At 38.4% G+C, this 21,433-nt stretch overlaps 1 protein-coding gene across 4 annotated transcripts in view; it reads left to right on the top strand.

Moving 5' to 3' along the window:
- Positions 1–21,433, top strand: part of SLC9A9 (solute carrier family 9 member A9) — a 651,239-nt gene that overhangs the window by 424,020 nt on the left and 205,786 nt on the right. For all 4 annotated transcript variants that reach the window (XR_011251201.1, XM_069563205.1, XM_069563219.1 and 1 more), the window contains exon 12: positions 7,369–7,522. Coding sequence is in view for 3 of the 4 variants with exons in the window: in XM_069563205.1 (XP_069419306.1) it covers positions 7,369–7,522 (154 nt within the window). In the remaining variant the exon portion in view is untranslated. The remainder of the gene's footprint in view (positions 1–7,368; positions 7,523–21,433) is intronic.

The following is a 21,433-nucleotide window of genomic DNA, read 5'->3' on the forward strand; positions in this document are numbered from 1 at the left end:
GGAATTAGGTGAAATTTGGGTGAGAGTTATAGAAGAAAGAACTAGAGAAAATCTGAATGGGAGAAAAATGATTCAAGTATAGAAAATCAGGTATGCAAAGATCTCTTTTAGCCCACCACTGAATTCAGTGTCTTAAACATTGCACATTTGTTGGCAATGCCATAATTTGGGCCCTCATGCAGTTTAGCAGTCTTATCTTTTTCTTCATCAGGGTATACATGCAAAGCATACTTTTCATACATCTGATGGGCTTTCCAGGTGGTGCAGTTGGTAAAGTATCTGCCTGCCAATGCAGGAGATGCAAGAGATGAGGGGTTCAATCCCTGGGTCAGGGAGATCCCTTGAAGGAGGAAATGACAACCCACTCCAGTATTCTTGCCTGGAAAATTCCATGGATAGAGGAGCCTGGTGGGCTAGAGTCCGCGGGGTCACAAAAAGTCGGACAAGACTGAGCATACATGTATGCCTCTGATACACTTTGTCATAGTTAACCTGTTAAAAGAGAGTCATTTTTGTAGGACCACAAGCCCTGGAATACAGGATCCTGAGCTTCCTCATCATTGCTTCCCCCTACTCTATCTTGGGTAACATGTAGCACAGAGTGAGTCCTTAATAAACATTTAGGTTTAGACTGTTGCTTTGCACTTTCAGTACAAATGCCTTCAGGGGTACTTGTATTCTTGTGACTTAAATGTAGCTGTATATGACCTTCACCCTGTTCAGAACACATCTGCAAATTTATAATAGATCAAGTTTCACTTTTGCTGTTTAAAGATAAACAGGAAGCTGCACATTTTCTGCAGCAGGGGTCCTTGCCCAAAAGCATTCCTTTGTTCAATAGTCTTCTATTGTTATGAATAGAACATCAACATAATTAACATAAGAATCCCTTAGAGGCCAATTTTAAATGAAACCACATTTAATTGCAGGTAATTCTTTTATTTCCCAAGATGATGCTAACTTTCCAACTGAGTATGTGAAATATGTCAAGTCTCTGAACAGTAAACCCTTCTAAAACAAAATGATAGAGTCTATCAACCCCCAAAAGTATAGAATTATGTCAATTAGTCGGCCAAAACAAAGAGAAAAAGAAAAGTAAATCCAAAGAGTCAAAGTACCCATAAAACAAAACAAAACAGGTTTTGACAATGAGTTCAGAATTTCCTGGTTTCTAAGCAAAATGACATGTGTTCTTTGCAAAGAGTGTTTAGCTAAAAGAAACACCTAAGTGAATACTAATCTTTAATTTCTAGTATTTTGCTAGTAGCCTAAGTAATTTATTTCAATCCTAAAGTCCTCTGTTTCCCAAATCCATGGTGTGAAGAAGTTAAGTGTGCCCAGAACCTCCAAATAGCAGATAATCAACACATACTGCTATGGACTGAAATGTGTCTCCTTCCCAGGTGGCACTAGTGGTAAAGAACCTGCCTGCCCAATGCAGGAGATGCAGGTTCATCCCTGGGTCCAGAAGATCCCTTGGAGGAGGGCACGGCAATCCACTCCAGTATTCTTGCCTGGAGAATCCCATGAACAGAGAAGCCTGGTGGGCTACAGTCCACAGAGTTCCAAAGAGTTGGACATAACTGAAGCAATTGAGCATACACACACATACAAATTCATAAATTGAAGCCCTGACTTCCAATATGATGCTAATTGGAGACAGGCTTTGGGAGACAATTAGATGAGGTTATGAGGGTAGAGCCCCTATGATGGAAGTAAGATCCTTCGAAGAAAAGACACCACAACCACTGAGCTTGCTCTTGCATGGCACGCAGGTGGCCTTCTGCAAGCCAGAGAGAAAACTCTTACTAGAACCTGGCCATGCTGGCAGCCTGATTATAGACATCCTGGTTTGCACAACTGTGACAAATATTTTCTATTGTTGAAGCTACCCAAACCATGACATTTTATTATGTCAGACTAAGACACTAAGTATATTCAAAAGCAGAGACATTACTTTGTCGACTAAGATCCGTCTAGTCAAGGCTATGGTTTTTCCTGTGGTCATGTATGGATGTGAGAGTTGGACTGTGAAGAAAGCTGAGTGCCAAAGAATTGATGCGTTTGAACTGTGGTGTTGGAGAAGACTCTTGAGAATCCCTTGGACTGCAAGGAGATCCAACCAGTCCATTCTGAAGGAGATCAGTCCTGGGATTTCTTTGGAAGGAATGATGCTAAAGCTGAAACTCCAGTACTTTGGCCACCTCATGCGAAGAGTTGACTCATTGGAAAAGACTCTGATGCTGGGAGGGATTGGGGGCCAGGAGAAGGGGACGCCAGAGGATGAGATGGCTGGATGGCATCACTGACTCGATGGACATGAGTCTGGGTGAGCTCCGGGAGTTGGTGATGGACAGGGAGGTCTGGCGTGCTGTGATTCATGGGGTCGCAAAGAGTAGGACACGACTGAGTGACTGAACTGAACTGAACCAAACTGAAGACACTAAGAGATGTATGTATTGAATGAAGCAATGAGTGACCATTGATTTGACAATTGTCTAGGCTCTAAATGTGTGATCAGTAACTTTGGCAATCACAAAGGATGAGTGAGATATAGATAGCCGTCCCCATCTAATGTTCTAAATGAGCTTCACTTTGTCCACTTAGTGACCTCACCTTTCTCATTTCCGTGCTTCCCGTGCTACCAAGTCATCTCACGTGTTGTTGTTGTTTGGTCACTCAGTTGTGGCTGACTCTTGTGACCCCATGGATTGTAGCCCCCCAGGCTCCTCTGTCCATGGGATTTCCCAGGCAAGAATACTGGAGGGGGTTGCCATTTCCTCCTCCAGGGGATCTTCCCAAACCAGAGATCCAACCAGCATCTCCTACATTGGAAGTGGATTCTTTACCACTGAGCCACTGCAGAAGCCTCCATCTCAAATGTGGGATGGGCCATATTTGCAACACACACAGCAAAGTGTGACACACCTTTTAGGTGGTCATTGTATGGAGAAGACTTCCTCTTATAGAGCCATCTTGGAGTTGTTTCTTAGTATGTCACAAGTATAAATACAAGACAGTGGCTTGCATTTTTTTTCTCTTTATGAGATCTCTATATTGCATCTCATGTAAATATAGTTTTATGTATAGAGTACAGATATTTTAGAAGTCAGAATAATATATTTTGAGTATATCTTTAGGTCAAGAACTGCTCAGGTATAGATAATTTAGATTTAAGAGCCTAGTTATGCTAGTTTAACATAATAGCAATTTTAGGAAGATAAATGATTACGTTCTTCCTTGTCCTTGATAACTAACATGAAACATTTACAATAAGTGTGATATAGCATGTTTTAACCTGTATTCTAGTCTCTATTCTTTTCTTTATCACAAAATTCAAAGTAAAACCAAAACAGAACAAAACCCAAACAAATACACACATACATATATGCAAATATTCAATAAAATGAAAACAAATACTTTGATTCTCATCACTTCAATATTTCTAACACATACCACTTCATTTAGGGTAATGCCTTTTTGTGGACATTTCTGGCAATAGGAGCTTGAAAGAAAGAAAACGAAAATACCACCTTTTGTCTCCAATCTTGTCCTGATTAAACACTGTTAGGAGCTTTACCTTAACCTATACATTTTCTCCTCAGATATAGAAAGCTGTTGCAAAACTGTTTCCTTCTGTTCTCATTCCCTAATGACACCATTTGTATTTCCTGGAGAGAACATTATTGAAATATTCTCCAGTAATAAGGGTTATTAAGATCTTCACTCTCTTCTTCCCAGCTGGGTCTAAATGCATGAACATCTCTGGTGGGGAACTTTTCTTCTTGAATATAGCCATATAAGTGTTCAGAATTCTGATGTATAAGAACTTTTTTTTATTAATGTCTACTTCAAATGTTATCTTCCTTATCTTCAGGCCATTTCCTTGTCTACATGGAGATTTAGAATAATTTTCTTCTTCCATTACATTTTGTTCCTTGAAGGTAATTTTATAATCAGAGTGCATGTTCCTCTCTCTTTCTCAGACTTCCTTGTTTCAGGCAAAAATATATTAAGTCTCCCTAGTCTAATTCTCTGAATCTTGTGTTATGCCACTTGTATCTTGTATATACTCAGCGTGGAGATAAGAAAGGAGTATTATGTTTAGTTGGGAACCCAAGGATAAAAACCAAGATAGTTAACAGTTTTCCTCATCCTATCCTGTATCCAATTTCTAAAAATCTTTTAATGTATGAATACAGATTTAGAAATTTAGAAACTTAGGTGATACAACAAATACTTTAAAAAATAGACCATTAAATTTTATGTATGTGACTTAAACCTTCCTATAAAAGTAACAAAATCACTACCTTTGACTTATACTTGCTGTCATTATAAATGTTTATTTGCCCTATTATTTGGTATTACAGAGCCTGTAAATCTCTTATAAGTCTTGTGTTACCCAAGACAAATTTTCCATTTTAACATTTTTTATTTCACTACTTGTCCTTTTATTTACTCTTCAAAGTCTACATCTGTTTTTATATTACCATCCCATTTTTATTTGAAATGTTCACATTTAATCTTCTTTAACCTCTTGCAAATATATTTAATGTGGATTCATAAAAATTCAATTAGCATATTATTATTAAAGAGGAAAAATGAAGCAAAAAATCAGATTTTAATACATCAGTTCAGATTATAGACTTTGTAAAAGTATGTTCTCAGTCTGGAGGAATTCTTAACTGTTATTTAATTATTTACTCATTTTCAGTGATCCATAAGCTTGGTTTTCCTTGTTGTCTAACACATTTGATTTTTCCAAAAATTATGTGTACCCAGAAAGACTTTTTTTGGTAAATACAGACAATATTTTTTTAATTGCATGGTAGAGTATTTAAAATCATTTTGAAAATGAAAAGTAAGAATCACTCTACCTGATATCAAGTCCTACCATATACCTCCAATAATCATGACAGTATACCATCAGAATAGGAATAGACACACAGATCAATGGAACAAAATAGAGAACCTAGGAGTCGAGCCAACAAATACACCAAACTGATTTTTTAAAAAGGTACAAAAGCAATTCAATAGAGCAATTAAACATCCATGGAAAGAAAAGAAAAAAAAGAAGACTCTCAACCTAAAACTCACTGCTTATGCCAAAATTAACTTAAAATGAGCATGGACTTAAATGTAAAATGTAAAGCTATGTAACTTTAGAAAAAAATTTAAAACATAGAGGAAAATCTTTGAGACCTAGAGCTAATATAGAGTTCTCAGTGCCGTGCTTAGTTGCTCAGTCGTGTCTGAGTCTTTGTGACCCCCTAGACTGTAGCCTGCCAGACTCCTCTGTCCATGGGATTCTCCATCCAAGAATACTGGAGTGGATTGCCATGCCCTCCTCCAGGGGATCTTCCCAACCCAGGGATCGAACCCAGGTCTCCCGCATTACAGGTGGATTCTTTACTGTCTGAGCCACCAGGGCAGACCAAGAATACTAGAGTGGGTTCACTTCAGTTCAGTTGCTCAGTCATCTCTGACTCTTTGCAACCCCATGGACTACAGCACCCCAGGCCTCCCTGTCCATCACCAACTCCTGGAGTTTACCCAAACTCATGTCCATTGAGTCAGTGATGCCATCCAACCGTCTCATCCTCTGTCGTCCCCTTCTCCTCCTGCCCTCAATCTTTCCCAGCATCAGGGTCTTTTCAAATGAGTCATCTCTTCGCATCATGTGGCCAAAGTATTGGAGTTCAGCTTTAACATCAGTCCTTCCAATGAACGCTCAGGACTGATCTCCTTTAGGATGGACTGGTTGGATCTCCTTGCAGTCCAAGGGACTCTCAAGAGTCTTCTCCAACATTACAATTCAAAAGCATCAGTTCTTTGGTGCTCAGCTTTCTTTATAGTCCAACTCTCACATCCATGCATGACTACTGGAAAAACCATAGCCTTGACTAGACAGACCTTTGTTGACAAAGTAATGTCTCTGCTTTTTAATATATTGTCTAGGTTGGTCATAACTTTCCTTCCAAGGAGTAAGCATCTTTTAATAGCCTATCCTTTCTCCAGGAGCTCTTCCCCAACCCAGGAATCAAACTGGCAGCTCCTGCATTGCAGGTGGATTCTTTACCTGCTGAGCTAGTAGTTCATAGACTTGACTGCAAATAGATGATTCATAAAAAGAAATATCAACAGATTAAAGGTCATCAATAGAAAGCTACAAAGTGGGAGGAAATATTTGCAAACTGTATAGCCAACAGAGGACTATTATCTAGAATATATAAAGAACTCTCAAAATTTCACAATCAAAAAATCCAACCATTCAATGAGAAAATGAGATAAAGACTCGAAGAGCCATTTCACCTGAGCAGGTATACAGATAACAAATGAGCACATTAAAAAATATTCAATACCCAAGGTAGGGTGGGGAACATGTATATACCTATAGCTGATTCATGTTGATGTGTGGCAGAAACCAACACAATGAGGTAAAGCCATCATCCTCCAATTAAAAACAAGAATAAAATATTAAATTCCATTCAGAAAATGGAAATTACAGTCCCTGTAAGCTATCAGAATGACTAAAATTTAAAACAGAGACAACACTAAAGGCTGATAAGGATGCAGAGAAACTGGATGACTCATATGTTGCTGCTGGGGTTGTAAAATGGTAGTGCCCTTCTGGAAAAGTTTGGCGGTTTCTTTTAAAAACATGCAAATTCTATATAACTCAGTGATTGTTCCTGGGAATTTATCTCAGAGAATTGAAAACTTATGTTCACATACACAGCAGCCCTTTTTGTAACAGCCAAGACCAGGAACTACCCAGACGGTCTTTAACAAACAAACTGTGGAACATGCATACCATGGAAATACTTACCACTCAACAGTGAAAAGAAACGAACTACTGATACATTTGACAACCTGGATGAGTATCCAGGGAATTAGGCTGGGTGAAAAAAAAGCCAGTTCCACAAGGCTACCTACTTTACAATTCCATTTATATCACATTCTCGAAATGGCAAAATTATAGAAAAGGAGAGTGGATCAGTGGTTGCCAGATGTTAAGGAGGAAGTGTGTGGGAGAAAAGCAGGTGTGTTTATAAAGGGTAACATGAGGGATCTTTACAGTGATGGGAATGTACTGAATCTTGCCTGTATCCGTGTCAAAATCCTGGTTGTGATGTTGTTACTTGAGTTTTGCAAGATGTTGTCTTTGGGGAGGAAATGAGGAACAGGCATGCAGTAAGTCCCTATTATTTCTTACAACTACAGGTGAGTCTACAGTTATCTCAAAATTAAAAGTTTAATTTTAAAAAGAAGTTGCGTTTGTCAGTACATGGTAAATATAAATTCAATGAAATGAGTATGACACTTGTATAGATGTTTACTTTTCTTCCTTTGGTGTTTCCCTGTAAGGTTTGCGAGGAGCAATAGCCTTTGCCTTGGCTATTCGGAGCACAGAATCTCAGCCGAAGCAAATGATGTTTACCACCACGCTGCTCCTCGTGTTCTTCACAGTCTGGATATTCGGAGGAGGAACAACCCCCATGCTGACTTGGCTTCAGATCAGGTGGGTGACACTGCTTAACAGAGGACATCACTATGAAGTATGATTGTGCTATTCCGTTTCAGATGTTGCTGACTGGCCAAAAGTACAGTGGCCTGGGTGTGCCTTTACTTTCCCTGGGGTCAAGTCAACCTTCAATGACAAGGTGAAACAATATGACTGATCACCAACAGAACTGACTTTACCAAGAGTTCTAGAAATCTCAGGATGATGTCTGTTCACAGTCTACAGTCCCTAGAAGTGATTGTCTTTATCTGTGAGTTCTTCCATTCAATCAGATTTATTGAGTACAATGTGATATGCTATGGCATTGACAAAAATGAGTAAGACACCAGTCTTGTCTTCAAGATACTTATGATAAAATAAAATTTATACAGAAAAGGCTGTGATATGAAGGAAAAAAATGAAGTTTTGTTTTTAATTCCTATAGCACTTAGGATAGAATTGAGGACACAGGAAATACTGAAGTGTGTTTGATTATTCAGCCATATGTTTAGCCAGAGGGATGCTATAAACACAGATTAGACAACTTCTCAAAGGAAAATGGGGTCAAGGCTTTAGTCAGAGGCCATTCAATAAGCAGTGCTTGGAAGGTGATTGCTATGAACCTGAAAGATGCAGGTAGTAGACAATATGATGAAAAATGAATAGCTTGTGGCAACTGCGTAAAGGGACAAATCTGTTGTAAAATGCTCTTGTCTTTATTTAAGTGTTTCTTTGACCTGGGTCCTCATTTTCCCATGCCAGAATGTAACAGTGCTTTATGTAAATCACATTTTATTTCCCAAAGGCATACATCTTGATGATCCTGCAGCCCCTCCCCGGTCCCCACATATTCTCTGTGAGGCAAATCCATACCCATCACATCTGACAGGAAAAGATCCACCTGACTGGGAGGGGACTTCCAAGAAGATTTTTTTCAGACAAGGACTCTGTTATTCCAGCATGAGTGTAGCGCCTGGCACATGGAAGAATTGAATAAATAATTGATACATGAAAATTAGATGGGTGTAATAATCACACATATATATTTCTTTTGTTAAGCCTTTATTGACAGATTTCTACCCACTTGACAAATAGAAGCAAGAGCAGGACTAATGAGTTTAGGATAAAAAAGCTTATCTTTAAACTGGGCCAAGTGGCTATGTGTCAAGCCAAATTCAAGGGGAAAGGGTCCTTTTAAAGTACTGTGAATATTGCTAAACACTTAAAGCGCTTTGACCAAAGGTTGAAATGGAGAGTGTTTTGAAATGCTTGTTGAACTATTTTCTAACCATGTAAATGTGACCTGCAATTTCTTTCACAGTGGTAGCTACTTTGTAGGCTCCTCTGGATGAGCGCAAATATTGCATTAAACACTATAGTGTCGGCTCCTCTGTAAACTGATAGTAAGATAATAGTGTTCAGGTTTCTGGAAAATAAATTCAGTAGGTGGATACATGCATGGAAAAATTAGGACTTGGAAAGCAGAAGTGAGAGGATATCAATCCCCACAAGAGAAATATATTGAATGCTCTATCAGGTAAATTAGAATATTCAGAACATAAAGTGGTGCTGGCAACATTTTCTTTAAAGTAATTCAAATATAACTTACTTCCTACTATTGTGTTTCTTTACCCTGAAGGATTTGTCCCCAAAGCAATAACATGTTTTACCCTAAAATATTTACCGGATTCTCCTATGCATGCGTGCGTGCTAAGTTCCTTCTGTCCTGTCCCACTGTGTGCGATGCTGTGGACTGTAGCCCGGCAGGCTCCTCTGTCTGTGGGATTGCCAGGCAAGAATACTGGGGTGGGTTGCCATGCCCTCCTCCAGGGGATCTTCTAGACCCAGGGATTGAACCCACATCTCTTACATCTCCGGCATTGACAGGCAGGTTCTTTACCACTTTTTTGAAAGGCATCCATTGGCTTCAGATAGATATCATAGCTTATGCAGTCTCCTGACAACTGGATCAGCAGGGAGAGGGTAATATAAAATGGGGCCTTAGGCGAGTTAGATGGTTTATCAGGTTATAGTACAGTGCCTAATAGAGAAAGACAGTAACATCAACTGTAGCATCCACAGTAAGAGTCCCGGAGGTCATCTTAGCCCAGTGTGTTACGGCCTGCTGAGAGGCACAGTATGGAGTTGCCAGGTCACGGAGATGCCCCAGTGAGAACTAGCTCCAAATGGCCCACCAATTCAATTCCAGACTTATCCACCAGCCAGACGGGAAGAAGAGTAAAAGTTAAAACCATAAGCTTTCAAACTCAAATGAACATCAGAACCACCTCGAGGGCTCATTAAACTCCAGATTGCTGGCCCCAGCCTCAGAGTTTCTGATCCAGTAGGTCTGGTTCAGGGCCTAAGAATTTGTATTTTAACCACACTCCAGGCAATGCTGATATGGCTGTTTCTGGGACTACATTTGGAGAACCACTGGTTTAGACTTATAAACCCACGTGGAAATGGAGCTACCTTGAGGAGAAAAATTCATTGTGCATTGATCAAGAAGGAAATAGAACATACTAGAATAAACATAAAAGACTAGGACCATAAGTTAGTGTGTGTTCAGGCACAAGCACAACACACATTTGGTGTGACCGTGTAATAGTGGTACTATCATATGCTCTACGTCCATCATGGTTTATAACGCTATCAAAGAAATCCTCAATTTCATTATAGCTTTTAAATGATCGTTGTCCATCATTTACACTGTATGGAGGGAGACTTTGCTTGTTTACAGAGAAATATCTCATTAACCATCTTTCATGTCAGATGCTTTCCGTGAAATGCCAGAGTGTTAGTAAACTGGGGCTTCATAAAATGACACACATAGGGGAACCCAAAGGGCAGGCATGCAAACATGATATAGAATGAACTCAAACATCCTCACTTGGCTGTGATTTATCTATACGCTTTGCCTTCCCTCTTATATATTTTTTACATTCAACTTTTTTTCCTTTTAATTATTAGGTATGTACTTGAGGATTTTTTTTTTGTCCCTATAAATTTGTCATTCAGCTGCAAACTATCACAGTAAGATGCAGTTTTATGTAAGGTAAAAATTGAGAACATTAATATGAATTTCACTTTGATAGAATTAACTTGAAATGGCAATGACTTAAGCTTAGAGAAACTCTATGTAAAGATTGATCTTTGCATATGAAACAAATTCTCCATTGGCTAAGTCTTATCCTGGGACTTCCCTGGTGGCTCAGACGGTAAAGAATCTGCCTGCAATACAGGAGACCTGGGTTTGATTTCTGGGACAGGAAGAGCCCGTGAAGAAGGAAATGGCCACCCACTCCAGTATTCTTGCCTGGAGAATTACACAGACAGAGTTTTATTAATAATAACAAAATAATTTTAATGCACCATTTTAATGCAGCATTTAACACAGAGACCTTTGCTTCTTAAAAATTCTAGAGAAAAAGATTCCTCCAGTATTATTTTGGAGGTTTACGTGTAAAGCAAGCAGAATGGTCTCTTGATTAGAATCCAGGCCTCCTCCCTGGTGGTTAGGAAAACTCAACTCTCAGTAGCCAAGGACTAGCTCTGATGTTAGCCAGGAAATAAGAGATCAAAGGTGTCAGGTTTTGCCCTACAGAGGCCAGTAAACAGTATTATCCACCAAATAATCACACGTTTACAAAGAAAGCTCAGAGACCAACAGAGTAAAACTTTCTGGCAGTGGTAAGTAACTTGGGGTGGTAACCCTATTCTTAGTTAAGAGTAGGATGTCACATGGAGTTAATGGAATTAGAGAGCCCATTTGTTGTTCAGTTGCTCAATCGTGAGCGACACCATGGACTGCAGCATGCCAGGCTTCCCTGTCCCTCACCATCTCCTGGAGCTTGCTCAATCTCATGTCCATTGAGTCAATGATATAATCCAACCATCTCATCCTCAGTCGTCCCCTTCTCCTCTTGCCCTCGGTCTTTCTCAGCATCAGGATCTTTTCCAGTCAGTTGGCTCTTGGCATCAGACAGCCAAAGTATTGGAGCTTCAGCTTCAGCATCAGTCCTTCTAAAGAATATTCAGAGTTGATTTCCTTTAGGATTGACTGGGTGAATCTCCTTACAGTCCAAGGGACTCTCAAGAGTCTTCTCCAACACCACAGTTCAAAAGCATCAGTTCTTTGGTGCTCATCCTTCGTCATGGTCCAACTCTCCCATCCATACATGACTACTGGAAAAACCATAGCTTTGACTATACAGACCTTTGTTGGCAAAGTAATGTCTCTGCTTTTTAATATACTATCTAGATTTGTCGTAGCTTTTCTTCCAAAGAGGAAGCATCTTTTAATTTCATGGCTGCAATCACCATCTGCAGTGATTTTGGAGCCCAAGAAAATACAGTCTGTCACTGTTTCCATTGTTTCCCCATCTATTTGCCATGAGGTGATGGGACCATACCGCAGTGCAAACCTTTCCTAGCTTCTCCCAGATAGGAATGCCAGACCCATCTCTTTAACACATCTCAGCCACAGTGCAGAAAGCCTAGCTTACCAGAGCAATTCAGAACTTGTATTCCAGACAGTATGAGAAAGTGCCCCCAGCAATATGACTTTTACAACTTCCAGATTTTTGCTTCCGATATCACAAAGAATAATAGCTAGCTTTTATTGACAATGTATTCTGTGCCAGATATTAGAAAATAAAGTACAAGGTAAAGTACAAAACTTCCTTGTGACTCTGCCTCTAATCTATGAAATGGAGATGATGGTAGTAGCTTCCTCCTAGAGTGGGTGAGGCCTGATGAAGTGGCACGGGGTCACCCCCCTGTCCGGCTGCAGAGTCAGACTCCAAGGCCAGGCAGCCCGAGCCCAGGGGCCTGCACTCCCAACTAGTTCCTTCTTCTGCCACTGCAAATAAATGAGCTTATTCCTGATGCCAGCAATCTACCTTGATTAACAAATCCTCTAGGGAAAAAGAGATGTACTTTTATAACCAAGACAGGCCAGTTAAAAACAAACACAGGAAATCTTCATCCATCATGAGTGATTGGGTTGACTTGCTCATGCAGCACAGAAATTCTTCGGTACAAATTTTCTCCTTGACCTAGAAAAGTTAAAGGTAAACAAGGCCAGCCCTGGTCTCGGGTAGCCAAACAGGGAAATTTGTCTACCTCAGTTATAAAAATTTGAAATTAGAGGAATTTGTTACCCTCAGGCTCATTTCCCAACCCCATTTGGGATCCCATCAGCCCTCCATCAGCCTCTTCCACAGATCAGACAAGAAAATATCATATCCTGCTCTGTGTCCATTGCAGAATGAAAAACTTTTAGGTAATGCAGTGTCTCCGCTAGCATCATTTTAGTTAAGTCTTTAAATTTTATTTGGGGTATGTGTCCTCTTCTATTTTATGTCATCCTAGAATGATTTTTTTCATCGTATGTGCCTACTGACTACAAAGTTTTTAATAACAGTCACCATGGGAATGCATACAGAGGTAAAGAGAGAACTGTCTTTAGTAATATTTTTTAATCTTAAACAATAATGAAGTTAAATATACCTGCTTACATACCGATTTCCCTTATTGCTGAGGTGAGGAAATGCCAATCTAATGTAATAGAAGATACATGTGATCAAGTTCCCTTCATATCCAGCTGGTTTCTGCTTGGTTTTCTTTTTGGCATCCAGAGTCTTATGCATGTTTAACAACTTATTTCACTGGTGAGTTAACATAGTAATTAAGCTCACACACTCTGAGGCAGACAATGTGGGGTCCAATCTTGCCTCCCTCTCCTCCTAGCTGTGGGACCTTGAGCAATAATTTGACCTCTCTATGCTTCAGTTTTCTTATTTGTAAGCTTGGAACAATAATAACTGCCTACCTCTTTAGATTTTTATATAGATTAAGTATTGCATGTATAAATTTAAGGCACACAGTAAGTGCTCAATAAATGTTGTGCTGTAGTTGTTTAGTCGCTAGGTCGTGTCCAGCTCTCTTGTGACACCATGGACGATAGCCCACCAGGCTCCTCTGTCCATGGGATTTCCCAGGCAAGAATACTAGAGTGGGTTTCCATTTCTTTCTCTAGGGTTTCTTCCCAGTCCAGGGATCAAACCCGAGTCTCCTGCATTGGCAGGTGGATTCTTCACCACTGAGCCACCAGGGAAGACCAAATGTTGCTGCAGCCCTACCCAAATCACCACCTATGAGCCTTTCTTATCTAAACATCCTTTTTCTGCCTATGGTGTATATGTATATATATATATATATATATATATATATACACACACATACACACACACACACACATATACATATACACACACATATATATACACACACATGCATACATACACATAAAGAGTTATTAATTAATTGTATTTATGAATGCATGGCTTACATGGGAAATAGAAATAGTCTCTAGGGAGTTTATTTCATTTTATGTAATGACTAGATTCATCAATTTTACAGGCAGCTCCTATTTCTGCATTCAAAATGATGAACCTCTTAAAGAAAAATGCTCACAAAAAGCATAATATTTATCTAACAACTCAGAAAGATTCTTCCTGGAACATGCTTCTGTTTGCTTCTGAGCAAAATAATCTTTGTCTCGGATCTCTTCAGAGATTTAATTTGCACCATTTCATTGATATATATTAATTTATTATTTTGCATTGATTTTGTACCAATTTGTACATTTTGTATCAATTTGTATTAATTGACAAGTCTGAGAAATACCCTCTGTCTTGTAACATGGAAAATGAGTTTACTCCTCTGAATGTAAACTTATACTCAATATTCCCCACCTCTAACTCCCATTTAAAATTATGTTCTATTTTCTGTAGGCTTCTCTAAATATTGTTTCAGAATGCCAAATATTTATTGCTTAAATTAATTTAGTTTGATATATTTTATTAAAATTATTGAATGACTCTAGTAACCTGCTGTTAACCTAAATCTATCCTGGGTTTTTAACAGGTGTAGATAGCAGCTACAGGATTTACCTTCAGTGCCATCTGGGTGTTTTAATATGGTTTCTCTCTGTGTACTGAATCTTCCCAGTTCCAGAGATAATAGACTTTCTCCTCACATCTGCCAGCTATCCTCCACTAGGCATGCTCTTATCTTCTTCAACATGCTCTTGAGACCATCAGTATCAATAAACTTCACCCATTTGTGAGGGTTACCAAACAATGAACATTCTGCTCTATTGAAGGGTATTCATTAGCCTGCTATCGTAAAATGTGATCAAATACAGGTGCCTTACTTTAAGTAATAAATGTATCATTGTTACTGTTGTTCAGTTGCTGAGTTGTGTCCATCTCTTTGCAACCCCATGGACTGCAACACGCTAGGCTTCCCTGTCCTTCACCATCTCCCAGATCTTGCTTAAACTCATGTCTATTGAGTGATGCCATCCAAACACCTCATCCTCTGTCATCCCCTTCCCCTCCTGCCTTCAATCTTTCCTGGCATCAGGGTCTTTTCCAGTGAGTCAGCTCTTCGCATCAGGTGGCGAAGTATTGGCACTTCAGCTTCAGCACCAGCCCTTCTAATGAATATTTATGATTGATTTCCTTTAGGGTTGACTGGTTTGATCTCTTTGCAGTCAAAGGGACTCTCAAGAGTCTTCTCCAGCACCACAGTCTGAAAGTATCAGTTCTTCAGTGCTCAACCTTCTTTATGGTCCAACTCTCACATCCACACATGACTACTGGAAAAACCATAGCTTTGACTATATGGATCATTATTGGCAAAGTGATGTATCTTTACTTTAGGTAATATGTGAAGTCTGAAAAGAATACTTTAAAATTGTATTTACAATAGAACTTGTGATCCAAAAGGCTATAGAGGGGATTCCAGTTTTGGTCAAGATGGAGTAACCATGCTTAATCCCATCTGTATCTTCCTCTGAATGCAACTAAAACCTCTAGACAGAATGCCTGTAGCTGCTATCTAAGGACTCTTAAGAGTAAATGATGGATTGGGGGAGGAAACAAATTCAGAGTACTATTAAACCAGTGGTGAATTTCCTTTTTTTTTTTTTTTTTCCTCCTCTGGCTTCTCAACCTGAATTCAAAGCAGTTTAAAGGCCAGAACTGCACAATAAGGAAGAGAGAAAGAACTGCAACAGAAATGATCTGTTTGGGCATAAGGAACAGGACAGAGGACCATCATGGGTTAGAGGAGTGGGGAATTCCCTGGGTTTGTTGTTATTGCTTATTTCATTGTCATTTGAATACCAGGCAAAGCTGAGGCAGCAGCGGTAATGATGGCAGCAGCGCCAGTTGGATGGACCCCAAATTCCCAGTCAGAGGAACTAAGATCCTGAGGTCTCAGGAAGAGTTCCCATGGCATTATTTTCTCTCTTAATCTTATCACTGTTTGACCTTGAAAACAGGCCCAATATTGCTGAAAAGTCATGGGAAAACATGTAGCAGCATAGGGAAACAAAAACCCTGGGCTTTAGGAAGCAAGAAAATGTGGAGGAATTTGTGGTGTGGAGGGAGCACAGGAAAGTTAAAATTGTGTTAAAATTTTGGGCTCACCTCCAAGCTGCATAAGCCTATATCTGACCCTAAATATCACACCAAAGTGTTTGAGAAATGAACTGCAAGAGAGAGCATCACTCAGGTCCCATATATACACTGTATGGCTCACATGCAGGGCATGTATGGATCTTAGATCAAAATGTAAACTATAAAACTTCTAGAAGAAAACATAAGAGACAAATCTTCACGGCCTTAAATTGGGCAAAGGAGTCTTAAATGTTATACCAAAAGCATCACATACAAAAGAAAAAGATGATAAATAGGACTTCATCAAAATGAATCTCTTTTGCTTTGCAAAAGACACTGTTAAGAGCATAAAAATGCAGACTACACACTCAGACTCTGAGAGAATGCATTGCTGATGGGAATACAAAACAGTGTGGCCAATCTGTAGATCACTTTAGCAGTTTCTTATAAAGTTAAACATACAGTGATTATAGGATTCAGCATTCCCTCTCCTAGACATTTAGCCTAGAGAGTAAAGTGGGGATAACAGAATCTGTCTCTGAAGATTAAACGTGTGAACATTAAATTAAAAAATACATGTTAAAATCCTTTGAGCAGAACTGAGGACTCATTAGTAACTATTTTATTCACAGCTTTTATTAGAAATGTCAGATGAAGTTTAATAGTGTTTTCAGCATATATTGAGATAATCACATCATGTTTCTCATCTGGTTTATCGATGTATGAAGTATATTGATTGCTATCTTGATATTGAATTATCTTTACAATATCAGGATAGTTACTTTTTTCCCTACAGTTCTGCTGTCTATAATAATAGCCGAGGTTAGTCTATAATTTTCTTTTTTTTAGAAGGAGAGGGGGCTCTCTTTATTTAAAGTTTAAATAGTGTTAAGGATGTACTATATTCATAGCATGAGCTAAAGACTTCTATTTTTTCATGGTATGAAATGAAAGCATAGTATAGAAATGATCAGGTTTGTAGAGAGAAGTTAGGAGTCAGCTGTAAAACCATCTGGCTCCTGGAGTCCTTTTAATAGTAGGTCTTTAGTCACCTTTCTGGATGTGAGAGTTGGACTGTGAAGAAAGCTGAGCACTGAAGAATTGATGCTTTTGAACTGTGGTGCTGGAGAAGACTCTCAAGAGTCCCTTAGACTGCAAGGAGATCCAACCAGTCCATTCTAAAGGAGATCAGTCCTGGGTGTTCATTGGAAGGACTGATGCTCAAGCTGAAACTCCAATACTTTGGCCACCTCATGCGAAAAGTTGACTCATTGGAAAAGACCCTGATGCTGGGAGGGATTGGGGGCAGGAGGAAAAGGGGACGACCAAGGATGAGATGGCTGGATGGCATCACTGACTCGATGGACATGAGTTTGAGTGAACTCCGGGAGTTGGTAATGGACAGGGAGGCCTGGTGTGCTGTGATTCATGGGGTCTCAGAGAGTCAGACACGACTGAGTGACTGAACTGAACTGAACTGAATCATTTTTCCAGTGTCTCCTATGGTAATTGCTGTATTCAGATGTAAAATTGTGATTTTTTTTTTTAGCTCAAAAGTGGTCAAGATGGATATCTGTATGCCCTGTACCTCATTTTATCCACTGTTAGTAATATGCCCATTTTGCTTTCTTGCTTTTATAAATACATATATATCACATATATTAAATGTTTTTGTTTTTTTTTTATTTTTCACTGAATCATTTAAATGTAAAAACAGACATCATACACTTCTAATCTAAGTACTGAAGAATGTCTTTGAAAAACAAGGACATTCTATTAGATAACTAAAATACCATTACTATGTCTAAAAATATTAAAAACAATAATTTTATCAGTATACACTCAAATTTTCCCAGTTATTGCAAAAAAAAATATATCATGTGTAGATGTTTTTTAATTACATGATCTGATAGAGGTTATATATTGTATTTGGTCAGTTTTCGTTTAGTCTCTTTAAATCAGTTTCTCTGCTTATTTTTTCCCCCATGACATTGATTTTTAGGGAAAAACAAAACAAAACAAAACAGGTCAGTTGTTTTGCACACTATTCCACATTCTGAACTTGTTTGTTTCCTCCTAGCATCAATTAATATGTTCTTTTCTCTACTATATTTCCTGTAAACTAGAAATTAGGTCAAGGCTTGACATTCAGGTTGAACCTTTTTGGCAAGAATTTTCACTGGCAAATGAACAAGTCTTTCACTCAGTAGGGGTATGCTTCAAGTACAGCTGTTGGACTGTATTATTTAACATGGTGTCTGATAACCCCATGTGGACGTGGTTAGTCCCAAACTGAGATATACTATCCTGGGTAGTAAACTATGTCCTCTCAAAATTCATATATTGAAGCTCTAACACCCAGTATGACTGTATTTGGAGACAGGGTTTTTAGAAGGTAATGAAGGTTAAGTGAGATCATGAGAGTAGGGTTCTAGCTGATAGGAGTGGTGGGCTTATAAAAAGAAAGATGGATTGCTGTCTCTCTGCACATGTGCTCCGAGGAACACAGTGAGGACATAGGGAGATGGTGCTGTCTGCAAACCAAGATGTAAGCCCTCACCAGAACCTAACCATTCTGTCAACCTGATCATAGACTGCCAAAACTGTGAGAAATAAATGTCTGTTGTTAAGTCTCTCAGTTGTGTCCGACTCTTTGCGACCCCATAGACTGTAGCGTACCGGGCTTCTCTGTCCATGGGATTTTCCAAGCAACAGTACTGGAGTGGATTGCCATTTCCTTCTCCAGGGGATCTTCCTAACCCAGGGCTCAAACCCAGGTCTCCTGCATTGTAGACAGATGCTTTACCATCTGAGTCACCAGGGAAGCTCCAAAGCCAAAACGAATATTCACTGGTAATGCTATATACTTAATACTGTGTATTTCCCAAAAAATTAATAATGCACATTTCATATCAATAAGCACATAAAGTCAAGTTGTCCCACTACTGGTGATGCTAAGTTTGGTTCATATGGTTATAGTAGTAACTTCCATTGTAAAAGTATAGTTTTAACTCTGTAATTAGTTTTTAACCTATGGGGCAACACTTGAGAACTGTGTGAATCTCCTGTTTCCAACATTCTTTTAGCCACTGTTTTTGCATCCATCAATGATCTGTCTGATTCAGTGATTCATTTGAGATGACTGTTTTGATTTCCTTTGCTAGGTAATTTTCTGTGAGTTTCTTAGTTTACCAAATGATCACAATTTTGATTACCTTTTTTATTAGTAACATTTATTTCTAATTCATTGAATTATAAGAATGTTTTACCAGTAACAATTCTACTTTTAAAATAAGAATTTTTATAATCAAGTATGTGACTGATTTGGGTGTGTATTCCATGGACACACACCAAAAAAGTATTTTTGCTATTTTTAGGGAAAAAGGTTTGTACATATGTATTGAATTTCTTGATTATGTGACTCAAATTCCCTACATCCTTATCTATATTTTCACTAGATATAGGATTCTGAAAGAGATACATTAAATTCCCCAGTAGAATTTTTTGTAATCTAAGTCTTATATTCTAATTTTATATAGTCTTTCATGAATCAGTATTTCTTATGTGTTGTGTGTAGTATACCACTTTATGATAGGGACTCTTCAAATTGTCTAATATGTCTTTCTTACCCCAGAAATGAAGCTTAAATTGGTTGTATCCTTCTTATATGTTCATTCCCCTCTTCTATTCCCTAGTTATCATAATGTGACATCCTAAAATAAAGAGTGAAAGCAATACAGAAAACTGAACTCCTTCCTTCCTCCATTTCATTTTGGTTATAAACAAGCAGTGAGCTAGTAGATTTCAGTGTTTTGATCAACATCATTTCATTCCCTGAAGTCCTTAACTTCTCTTCAGAAAATAAAGTCTAATTTTTTAATCTATTATCATCTTTTACCTGCTAGTATGCATTTTAAGCCTTAATGAAATGGTTTAAGAAAAATTACTGCATAAAATCCAAAGAGTTGCAGTAGAACTCCCATTTTGCATTTACCCTAAAGATCAATTGCAGAGCCCAAATATGGGATTTTAACTTGAGTTTTTAAAAATAAGTGCTGAGTTCTATCACACAGAATCATTTCGAAGAAATTGGTTAAGACAGGGAATTGCCCATTAGAGGCAAAATATGCTTTAACGCAGAGTTCATTGTACTCAGTCCATGGGATGTTGGGAAGACAATTAGCACTTCTTTTTTTTTTTTTTAATGGGAAGCATGTTCCCCGCGTCCCAGTGCTAGATTTGCAGTGCAGAGTGTAACTGACCAGTAATGAAGCAGTCCCCATGCTTGGAGATGAGAATTGAAAGAATGTAACAATTGACTTCTTGGGGGCATTGGCTGCTTATTTCTTATTTTCTGCAGGATTCAATGTGAACATCAAAGGTCACCACATGTCTCCTTGAGCCTCTTTGTCTCTCATTCTCGCACCCACATATGAGTCCCCACCAAGTAAACGATCATCTTTGTTTGGAAAGTTCCAGCTAAAATGCTGGTTCAGTTCTGGGGCCACCACAACCTGGATTTCCTCACGTGCTGGCCCTCGACGGGCTCTGCCAGGAGAGTGCAGCTGCCTGCCTGCAGCCTTTGTCCATGTGGGTTGTGATTTATTCTGGTCTAGCCAGCAAAATAATCCCACTCTTTTCTTTTTATTATTTTACTGTCACCATAGATCTACTCATTATCATACAGCACTCTTATGTCAAAGGGATCCTCAAAGAAAGGGAGAAAATATAAATGTTTGAAACAGTAATCTTAATTCTATTTTTCATGAACCATTACCAGACATTTAAGCAGGTGTTTAATTTTATGAGTATAAACTAATACATGCTTATTATATAAAATTTTAAAAACTAAAAATGTATTTTAAGAAATAAAATTCACCTGAAGTCCTTTTATGCCAAGATAATTACTAACAATAGTACATTTCTCTATTACTCTATAGATCTATAGATTTATAGACCTATAGGTTTTTTGGTAATCAAATTTTTTTTTACAAAACTCAGATCTGTTATTTTTTTACTTAAAAATATAGCATGATAGCTTTCCAATTTTATTAGCTATCCTTTGATATTATGTTTTCAAGGACTGAATAACAAAATTATATGAATATGCCAAAATTATTTATTTCCATTGGTATTAGAACATATGAACCTAGAATTATTTTAAACAATTATAAATTTTGCTGTGATTATTTCATACATAATACACACATAAAACTTTTTATATCTCTGATTTTTTGGGGGGGGAAATAAAAATGAAATTGAGGAGTCAATGGTGGAATATTTTCTACAATTCAAAATATATTTTGCCAAATTGCTTTCTGTGGATGTGAGAGTTGGACTGTGAAGAAGGCTGAGCGCTGAAGAATTGATGCTTTTGAACTGTGGTGTTGGAGAAGACTCTTGAGAGTCCCTTGGACTGCAAGCAGATCCAACCAGTCCATTCTGAAGGAGATCA

Source organism: Ovis canadensis, chromosome 1 (genome assembly GCF_042477335.2).
Source record: "Ovis canadensis isolate MfBH-ARS-UI-01 breed Bighorn chromosome 1, ARS-UI_OviCan_v2, whole genome shotgun sequence".
Classification (NCBI taxonomy): Eukaryota; Metazoa; Chordata; class Mammalia; order Artiodactyla; family Bovidae; genus Ovis; species Ovis canadensis.